This window comes from Charadrius vociferus, unplaced genomic scaffold (assembly GCF_000708025.1).
Source record: "Charadrius vociferus isolate BGI_N301 unplaced genomic scaffold, ASM70802v2 scaffold738, whole genome shotgun sequence".
NCBI classification, from domain to species: Eukaryota; Metazoa; Chordata; class Aves; order Charadriiformes; family Charadriidae; genus Charadrius; species Charadrius vociferus.
In genome coordinates, this window is record NW_009649467.1 from 933317 (window position 1) to 944537 (window position 11221).

The 11221-nt window shown below is 37.2% G+C and overlaps 1 protein-coding gene across 1 annotated transcript in view; it reads right to left on the bottom strand.

Moving 5' to 3' along the window:
* The window catches only part of LOC104290680 (chromosome unknown open reading frame, human C10orf107), a 45060-nt gene extending 40407 nt beyond the window's left edge, over positions 1-4653 (bottom strand). Inside the window, exons 1-2 of the mRNA XM_009889804.1 lie at positions 4545-4653; positions 1611-1780 (exon numbers count right to left, since the gene is read on the bottom strand). Of these exons, the coding sequence (XP_009888106.1) occupies positions 1611-1780; positions 4545-4615 (241 nt within the window). The 5' untranslated portion in view covers positions 4616-4653. The remainder of the gene's footprint in view (positions 1-1610; positions 1781-4544) is intronic.
* Between the last annotated feature and the right edge of the window lie 6568 nt (positions 4654-11221).

An 11221-nucleotide genomic window follows, 5' to 3' on the forward strand; every position in this document is an offset into this window, starting at 1 on the left:
ATATAGAAGACATTAGCATTTTGCTCCTAGTTGAAATGTTTGGTCTTGGAACTTGCACCGTCTGAGAACAGTAATTACAAGGAAATTCATCTCAGCCCTGGGCTACAGCATACTTTGTAAGACGGATTATTCAGGGAACTTAGTTGTGGAAAAAAAAAAAAAAAAAAAGTCTCCTGTAAGCATTTACAAACTGCATTTTAAAAATTTCCCTAAAAGCCACGTATCTTAGCCAAATCCGAATGGATTTTCACAGGACAGCAAAAAGCAAATTCACAACACTTGCTTGCCAAACCTTATTTCTTTACTTCAAAGCACAGGGGTATTAAAGCTGTTAAAAAAAAAGGGGCACAAAATAATAGATTTTTTTTTCCACAGCCTCTGTCTGCAAGCCCATTGAACTTTTTTAGTTGTAATTTTATATATAAAAATTAATCAGAGGCAGACCCTGCCACAGAAAACTTCAGCTTAAAGAGTTAAAGTTTGGCAAACTTGCAACTAAGATCACATTCCTGAAAAATGTCAGCCAGCTTTAATGATTGGTTGTGCTACCAGCCTGTCTAGTACACAGGCATTACATACAGGCTCATAAAACTAATTTCTGAGATGTTTCCATTCTTCTCTATTGTTATATTAATATAGTTAGCATATGTTAAGATACTTTCTCATTGGAGACAGGAAGGACAACTGGAATTCTAATGATCATAAAGCACGTACATATTCTGTCAAAACTCCAAGTCAGAAAGGCCCTTGAATTAAATTACAATGAAAGAGTATAATAACTATTATAAGCTTGATTTTAAATATTCATCTCTTCTTTGAATGGAACCGCTGAGTCCTTTCGCTCTTCCTCTGGGATGGACTTTTCTCAACATAATCACCTTCAAAGTGAATGTTAAGTAAGCACCGTGATCTCTGAAAAATGGGTTTTAGAGGAGGCTGCTACCATTTTTCTGGCTATTTTGTTCCCACTAGATCCCAGCTACATGCTTTGTTGCAAATTTCCTTGCGGCCACAGGAGCTACAGTCCTCTCATGGTCATTTCTCATCTTTGGCAGTGATGCCAGTTTACTTCCCTCACCGGTCTTTAGTTAACCGATATATTTTGTGCCAGAAGTGCAGCATTTGCCATATAGAAAGCTGCCTGAGAGTTGACCTCCAAGGATAAAATAAATGTAATTCACCTGCTGTAACGCTACAGGATGTACTGAATATCTCAAACAGCAGAGAAATGTGCCCAAGGCTACAGTGAGTCAGTCACTGAGACAGCTGGAATTGGAATTTAGGAGCTCCTTGCTCTCACTCTACTGCAATTATTATTTATTTTACCATAGCAAAGATGAGGTCTCTTCAGGACCTGGCCCTTTTGAACCACATACTGTACAAACAAAGAATGAGGGATATTCTGGTAAAAAGACTACAGTACTCTCTAATGAAAGTTTAACGTCTGCCAATAAGAATTATTTTCAGGTACAAGGTATAACATGCCAACATTCAAGAGGAAAAGTAATTTTACAATTACTTGTAATTAAATATCACTTTATTAAAATGACTGGAAAACATTCTAGCCTTCCACTTCAGATATTTATTTTATAATTTTAAATTATACTTACCACTGAGGTTCTCCAACAGGAAATTTAATAGATTCATGAATCCTGAGAGCTGTATAAGACTGAAGTTCATTTCTTTAGCCCAGCAAAATCCTGCAGTATAATAATCGAGCAAAATAGCTTCTTTCAAAGATGTCTTTAATTGTTTAAAATTCAGAAATTCTTCCAGCTTTCTGGAAGAAATTGCAGAGTAAAATAATGAAATTAAGAAATAAATTACAGATTCCAAAGTTTCAATCAGTCTGCTAGTAATTATACCTATAATATAACTATATATAATATATAATGTTATATTATACATACATGGCTATATCTTCCTGGAACTCAGCTACATCAATTTCTAGATATGAACGTTTATGATCAGAAAACATATGAACTAAAAAAGTAAACACACACCTACAGGTTTTAACAGACACTATTTAACTGTTAAGATATAATTAACAAAATAACAAAAATAAGATAATTACAAAAAACAAAGAGAAATACACTGGAAAACCCAGCGAAAAATTAGTGTTTGTTCAGGAAGGGGTTTGTAGGATGAAATGGAACAATTAGTCTGCACTTTCTACGACCACTCTTTCACTCTGATTGAGATAGCTTTACAGTACTAAAAAGATCTTGCTTGCCTTTCAAGATTATTTTTCATGTAGCCTCTGAAGAAAAATTACATTTGAAAATTAATGTAAATAATAGAATATAAAATTACTGAAAGTACCTAAAATATTTAGAAGTTCAACTTCCACTTTCATAATGGTCAAGACGTAAGAAAAGCCTCATCCTATTTTACTGGCACACTGTGGAAAGTTTTCCACTGAGTTTAACTTGAAAAAGTAATGAAAAAATACACTCCCTTGTAGGAGATCACGCTGTTGCTGACACATTTATGTCTACTCTATCCAAACACAGAATTAGTTATGTCTTTTATGATAATTGTGCACATTTTTCCACATGAAGAGAGGGGATCAGGGCTAGGGCTTCAGTTTGCAGTTCTTCCAGTATTACATCAGCCATGTCTCAGGTAGTTAGGTTTTACATTAAAAAATGTAATGGCTTCTTGGCTCCTTGGCTTCTTAACTATACCTGATGATACAGGTGCCAGTTGTGATCACAGTTTCTAGTCCTCTGTAGAAGAGCAAAGTCTTTCGTCCTGCCCCCCACTTCTCATTTTTCCCAAGAAGGGCATTAATCCCTACCTACTGATAGGCAACCATTAGTTTTTCACGGTTTTCACCAAGCCAGCAGAGATATACTGTCAAATAAGATGAGTTTCTTTTTTTAATTAAAACCTCAATAGCTAACAAAGTAAAGCATATAATCCAATCAGTTTTGTTTAAAACATGTATTCCTTTGTTCTGCATGACAAATTTATACGGCTGTAGACATGCAAGTCGGTTAAAAACACTTAACTGTGTACTGAAATAGAAGTGGAATGTGGCCAGCTTAACTTTCCAAGGTTTGAAACAGTCCATATCCTCTCTTTCTGAAGCTTCTGCCAACTCTGTGTTTTCACAATCAGAGCTTCTCAGGGATTTAGATTTTCTCTGATGCTGCTAACAATGCCAGTACTCATCTTTACAATGTTCTGTAAGGCATGTCACTGACAACAGGATCTATAAATGATTGGGAAACGATGGGGTGTTTAGATTTCCTAGTTACCCTGATTGTTATTGCTCCCTTCACCGACGGTGCTCAAGTCCTACGGAGACAGGCAGCAGTATAAAACTCCATGATAGATGGGAACGCAGGACCACAAAATTCTCATAATGAATCAGATCTATGCTGATTTTCTAACCTTAGCTGTGGCCTTCAAACTGCTCTTGTCTACAGACATGATGCACTGTGGTAAACTAACAACATTTCAATGCTGCTGCTAAACTGCTTAGAGTGCATAAAATACCCTGTAACTACTCTCTTTTCAGTCAGATACAGTATATGCTTTACATTCGACTTGTACAGTGTGTGTGTATATACATAAAAGAAAAGGTATGTGACCAGCTGAGACTAAGAAGAAAAGTACTATCTTTCAAGGCTTTTCTTTTTAATCTTAATGAGAAAGTTTCACAATAAATTGCATTAAGCACATTTTGGTCTCCAGTGAGTCGTATGCTTCAGCCTCCTCTAAAATAAGAGGCTGACTGTGCAAGAGAAAACAGTAAATGAAAGAAATTTTATTTTTTATTATTTGATGGGAACAAATCTTTCCGGTTTTCTTAAAAAAAATCCCAGAAAACCCAGTTGACTTTCAATTCACTAAGAATTTGCTAGTAGACATAAGTGCTCCTAAATAATTTGGGCACTTCTGAAAAATCCCATCCTTAAAAATATAAGTCTAGAGTCTCAGGTTGAACTCCTGGCCTCCTAAATTTAGCTGCTATTAAGCACTAATAACAAGGGAGTGTGTTGCTACAGGAAAGACAAGATGGGCTGACATCAGAAGTCTTTGGCTGCCCCCTGTATCCCCAGTGCAACATAATGGCTACCTACTAATACCTTCTTGAGCTTTCCATCCCTTTCTGAACTTTTAAAACCTTTCTGATTTTTCAATAACTTATGTTACAGTACAGAATCTTAAACGTTTTAGAAAAAAAGTTACCAAGTGAGACTTATAAAAAAGCTCAGTATTGGCCTCTTCTTATTTTCATTTACAGCATATTTAATACTTTTGTAAACTCGGAAACCATATCAATGTGAAATATCAGTGGGGAAAAAAAAAAGAGTCAAAGAAAAATCAAGAGATATAGGAAATACAGTAAAACAAAGTGGATCTGAGATCAACAGTATTTCTTCCTGTCTTTCATGATTCATACTAAATATCAATGATTCAACTGAACAACTAAAGACTAATGATGTAACCATCACAAAAGAAATCTACCAAACAGTCTACAATTTCTATTTCATTATTACATTGGTTCTAGCATTTTTATCATTACCACTTACTTTTGAACTCCTGCTACATTTTGTTCTGACAAAGCAGTAATTTGGGAAAGAGAAAGAAATGTCCGATTCATAATCTTCTTTTCACCTATGGCATCCTGATCTTGGTCTTCTTCCTACAAACACATATGTATATAGGAATATTATTTTAAAGGGTTTATATTATTATGTCAGGAGCTTATCTAAATAACAGTTTGATTTTGAGGAAGTATGCAAGGGATTAATTCAACAAATGCCAAAAATGTAACACAGCTATAATTACATGGCAGCAACACAATACCCTAACACATTTTCACTAGAGAAAAACTAGGCAGATACATGGAAAATAATATTTTTATCTCAAATTCATGTGGGAACATAGTGACATTATGTGCAGCACAAGATTAAATTAACTTGCAAGTAAAAACAACAGAAATATAAAGATGAAAAAATCCATGAATCTAGATTTGACCAACATGATACTAGATTGCACAGTAATTAAATTTTAAAATCAGTTTCTGCTTAAGATGAGTACACAGACATGTTACCGTGCTATTTGCTCTCCACCCTGTACTTGATTGCATTTTCAAATTTACAGTCTACACTGACTCCTTCCCTAACAAAAAAAAAAAAGAAAAGTCTAATACGCTCGCTGCAACACGATGATACACATATAAGGTCCTGACACTACTGTTTCAGGGAAGATCTGTATATTTGTAATACAGAAGGCAGTTCCTTATAGGCAACACAAGGATACACACATTATAGGGGTTAACAAAATGAGCATGAACCAACAATGCAATGGTCTTACAAAAAATAGGAACATTTGATGCCATTTTATTTAGTGTGTATTACTGACCAAAAACATTGAACCAGAGACTTCAGTTAGAAATCTATAAAGTAAATAAAACAGTGGAAAAAAAACCCTGTTTTGCAATAGAATATATAGGTGAAAAAGGGAGCTGTCAAAAAACATTATAAAATGTGAGATGAGCCTGACTATTTACAAAGGTGCATGGCAAGGGAACAAGGGACAACAGGAATGGAATGGAATATAGAATAGAATATTTCTGTTGGAAGAGACCTACAATACATTAGCACGGGACAGGATAAGGAAAAATATTTCACTATGAAGATAATTAAGCATTAGACTAGGTTACCCAGAAAGGTGCAAGAATCTCCACCCTTGCAGGTTTTCAGGACTGAACTGGACAAAGCTCTGGTCTGCATTCAGTGCTGGACCAGCTCTGAGCAGGCAGCTGAACCAGCTCATGTCCCAAAGATCCCTTCCAGCCTCATGACTATGAGTCTAATTGGCCTGACCTGCTTCTGCACCAGGACACAAAAAAGCCTGAGTAAAACCTGATCATAATTTACCCACTGCAGGCACACTTCTGCATCTGTGGAAAGATGGGCTTCACAGAAGTGCAGCAAGATGAAGCTTGCAGAATAATATTTCTAGCTCACCGAGAGAGAGAGAAGTGGAAGATTTCCTAAGATGAGCTGATTTTTGGGCCTGAACAGCATTGTTCTGGGCTAATAATCAAATAATGCGAGCATTGGTCAAGGAGAGCGCCCAAATAAAGCTACACTACTCCCCCTGCTGCTGCCAAACTGAAAGATATACTTAAAACTGGGACCAGCTGAATTACAACATTCAAGACTGATGAAACAAGACTGAGAGCAACAAAGAACATTTAGTGAACTGACTAGGTTTTTTCCTCTAATTAAGTACTAGAGTACTTTCACATGTAGTTTAATATGAAAAATTATTGTTCCCAACTGTAAAGAAGTTAGTCTCAGATACAGTGTCACAGCAGAACAACAGGAATGAAGTAAACGAAGGCTTCCTTCACATAGTTAGGAGCATGACATTAGTTTGCTTTTGTTTTTATTAGCAATAATTCATGCAGGATAAAAAGAAGTACTCCTACAGTCGTAACGTTGATGTATTTGACACTGCATGCCCTAGCTGGGGGGGGGACACGGGGACGGGGACGAGAATGAATAGCTCCACATGTTAATATTACATAACTATTGAAAGATTTTTTTTCTTAATAATTAGGAAAAATATGAATGCTTTCACGAAGTCACTGGTGGCATTAGAAACTTGTTGAGCAACAGATTCTTCAGAATTAGCGAGAGCTGAATTAAAAGAATAACTGATATCCATGTTTTGGAAACTGAATAAATACAAGCTCATCTTTTTCTCTCGGAATGTCCAATACCTAGGATACCTTACCGTGTATTTTTACACCACCCTATAAATGGCATATTACCGGTCAGTCAGTCAACACCTTACTGATCATACTTCTTTACAAGGCAAAATGTTAACATTTTACAGGTATTGCCCCAGATGGACAATATAGTATAGCATGAGGAATTTAGCACTGTATCAGAAAGTAAGTAAGTAAGTAAGTAAGAAAGTAAGGGGCCATAAGTAAGTTCAAGGCATAGTGGTTTTGTTCTCATCAAGCTATCTTCCAGTTCCTCCTCTGTGGCTACAGGCCAGGCGGGAGTAAGAACAAAGACCCTCCCATAACACTCTCAGTTACCTGCATGACACTCCTCCACCATTCAAGATCACAGCAGATGCCCTGTAAATAGAGATGTATCAAAAGTCTGTTTTTTCCTCCCACTGCTTACAACTCGTGCCATAAGGAACAGGTTAGTAGGCAAAAAGTTGAACCTTCTGGAAAGCAACTTTTTACCCAAACTCCCAGGAATCTTATCCAAACTAATTCCTCACTGCTTCTTGAAAGATATCAGGCAACATCCATCATGTCAGAAAAAGCTTGTCCAAAAAGGAGTTTTCTCATGCCTCCAGTATGTACCTGGCTTACTACAGTACGAAACTTTCTAATCCACACCATACTGTCAGGCCCAGCACACTTAACATGCTGATGCTAAGGCTCATCTCATTCTCTGAATTACAAACAGCAAGAAGGACCTCTGGGAAAATTTGCTGAAGTCTTAGCATGTAGTGTTGTATTACAGCAATATATAAGCTATACAAGATTACAAAAGTTTATTTAAAAATAACTCCAGGTGCCTTGCACTCAGTCACCTATCATTTCTTTCAACACTTTTAAAGGTCCTCTAGAATTAGCAACATATTCTTTAAACAACTAAGGTTTTCAGTTTAAACTTAAGAGATATTCAAACTGCTGTAACTCAGTATTACAGATAAGGCTTTGTAATCTGCACATCAAAATCCGACAGTTTACATGGCAAGGTGAATGCTTTCCATTTCATCACCTAGTGTCTGTAACGACACTCCAGCAGCAACACCCCTCACCAGTGGGGGTGTTACTCATTGCTACCACGCATGGTAAGGATGGATTTGTGGCACTGCTGCCCACTACAACAAGCACAGGTATCAGATAATAAGAAATACTGTTCCAAATGACTCGTGAGGAACTACAGGAGAGAAATTACTTAATTTAGAAAATGAATTTTTAAAGTTATCGATATTTCTGTAATTTAAAAAAGTAATGAAAGTCCACAAATCATTTGAAAAATCTCATCTTTGTGGGAAGCTTCTGTTTGGGCAGAACCTACACATGCATACAGGACTAAAAGCTTACAATTTTTTTGATTGAATACCATTTTGTCTTTTGATTGCTGCCTTTAACCACCACTTCAAAGACAAGTCATTTTATATACGTGTTGACTGATGTCAAAGAATTTACCGTTCATTTTACTGTTAACTGTAGTGACTGAGGTAATCCAAGGCGAGTTAATTCTGGTAACACTATCCTCACGTGTTGGGGAAAAAAAACCCACAACCCAATCCTCCCACTACTCCCAGCAGTAGACTTAATCTCTTGAAATACAGACTAGCATTAGAGACTTATTTGTTGCTGTTTTATTTTCCTTCAAAGAATTTTTAGCTGTTCTGAATGTATGATATGTTTCTGGCTGTTCAATACATTACTCCAAGTGCTTTGGGCACCCCTTGTCAACAGCATCAAATCAAAATATGAAATCAGATATTCTAAAACAAAAGAATAAGGTCTTCCTTGAACCTTTCGGCCAATGTTCACAAAACCACCACAAAGCAGAAAATATTAGGAGGAGGGTGACAAATAGCAAATTGCAAAAAACCTTTGTGTTTGGGGGGTGGGGAAGAACACTCTCTCCAAAACCCAAATCCCAGGGGAGTCATCCCTGACTAGAAAAAATGCCCTCCATCCACAATTTTGGTGAGAGCCTTTCCAGAGTGCAAAACCTTGAAACACAACAATGGAAATTAGCACCAGTGTTCCTGAAGGAAAATAAGCTTGTCCTTTGAGATGAGCCCTCTGCAGTAGCTGAAAATGGTGATTATTTGCATTTATTTGACAATGCAACAGTATGCTTTGCAAAATAATGACTTTCAAAAATATACTCACAAAGGAATAGCTTATCAGCTCTCTTAAATTATAGCAAATACCTGAATTGCAAGGAACCCAAGATCCTCCTGTCCTCACTCCATCATGGAAATTACTGGACTAAACTCTGCTGTCACAGCTAGACAGTTTCCAGTACCTGAGCTAGATCGTTTAAAGCTAGCTCAGCTACCTCTGTGTGAGCGATACTGCTGACAGCAGTACAGATGTACCCTGAAAGTGTTGCATATCAGTTACAACTTTAATCAAAATGAGAATGAAAAAAAACCAAACAACCCACACCAGCAACACAGGCTGTTATTTGTATTATTATAAGCATTTTGTTATCAAGCTGTCAAATACTTCAGCAGAAGCAGAAAATCTTGAAGCTGTCTACATAAATAGTTAAGGCAGAAACAGAAATGCATTCACTCTTCCTGTTTGTTTTAAAAAAGCCCCACTTGCCCACTCCCACAGTGGGAAGTTAAAATCAATAGTTGCTATTTTTAGTCATAATATTTCTTTTGTTGTCAAATAAATAAGGAAATAAAAACAGTAACGCTAGTTTCAGCTACATTCCAAAGAGAAATATCCAGATATGTCAAATGCAAAAGATAAAACCTATATGGAAGGAAAGCTTTCAGAAGACCATTAGGAACAACACATGCTGATAGTGTTCTTTTAATAACAAAATATGTTTCAAAAGTTTTGTACAGTCCAAATATCAAGATTTATGGATGACAAAATGTATTATGACATTAAACTTTACTGATGTTTACACAGCTGCAGACTACTTATTGGAAAAAATGTCATTAAAAATAAAGCAGCGGCAACACTTGCTAAGATCAGGATTCAGATTTTCTAATATGCTTGCTGCTGAAAGTAATTACAAGTCTGAACAATTATAAAAATATTCAATTTTCATCAAAAGGAATTGTCTCAAGATCTAAGAAACAACATAACAAAAATAGCAGCAGAATACAGTGTTCCCTACAGCTTACATATAGACCACGCAAAGATAGCTTCAGACAAAACTGGAGACTATATAGTTTAATTTATAAAAAAGCACAATTCCACAGAGTTTACAATAGAAATAAACAATAAAGGATAGTAGAAAATATCAGAAAGGTAAGCTATTGTGTGTAGAACACCATTCAATACGTAAGGAACAGAAAGCACTTGAAAAAAACCCGTTCAGTGAATTCCTCTGAAGACTCCTTTTATAAAGCCACGAAGTAAAAATGACGAAAAATTTCAGTGGTACATTTCAAATGGATGTACGATCTATTTTTGACAGCCTGTCGTTTCCCATACAGTACACCTTGTATCCTTTCACTACGATCTAAATGACTGCATTGCCCCAGTGTTACGCTCCTCCAACCGCCAAAATATTTACAGAGAACACTAACAGAGAGTACCCTGAAAGACGCACGTATTTTTTCATAAAGCATTTAGAATATGTAATAATACATTTCACAAGGAAGAGGATTTATTTATTTAAGGAAACCTAAACGTTAAGCTTTGCAGCGAATATGGCTAGAGTAGCTTTGTGCCAACAGATGCAACCATTACAGTGGTGGAACGTGGCTAATCCCTTCCACCACAGTCACAGTAACTTCTCAGCCATCTAAGACCAAAAAGCAGTTCAACTGGAAGAAAATTCTCTCGTAGGAGCTACAACTACGTAGGCTGCCTTGAGGGAGAAATTCTGAGCTGACACAACACCTCATATGTTCTTGGGAGAATAACTTGTATTATAGTATTTCTCTTGACGTACAACACGAGATGAGTTGCCTGACTGTCAGAAAACATGCCTGTCAATCAAGCCAAAAATTGCAATAGGGAAAAAAAAAAGAAAACAAGAAAAAGGAAACATTAAGGAGAATGCTGTAGATTTGTGAAATCATCTAGAGCAGCCTAGCTACCTAAAGCAACGAAAGGTGAGGAATGCAAGGGTGATGGTGCTGGAAGCAGGGGGTGAGGTTGCTTCCCCTCCCTCAGGCCCTTTGGAGGGAAACCGTATGCCTTTCCCGCCACCTTCAGCAACTGAGAGACCCCCACCGCTGCGAACAAGCCAAGAAACACCCCTACTCCTGAAAACGACATATTCTCCCTTCAACTATTTCGGAGATTAAGGTTACGCCAGTACATACACCCAACACTGCCTTTTTAACACGCTTTTACCTTCTTTGAAGCTTAGTGAAGACATTTAAAATAAATTACAGTGATAAAAGAGGGGGCGCGCGGGGCGGCCCCAGCCCCGCCCCCGCCGCCTGGGCGGCCCCTCACACCCTCCCCCCGTCCCGCGGGACGACCCCAGGCCGGGGGAGG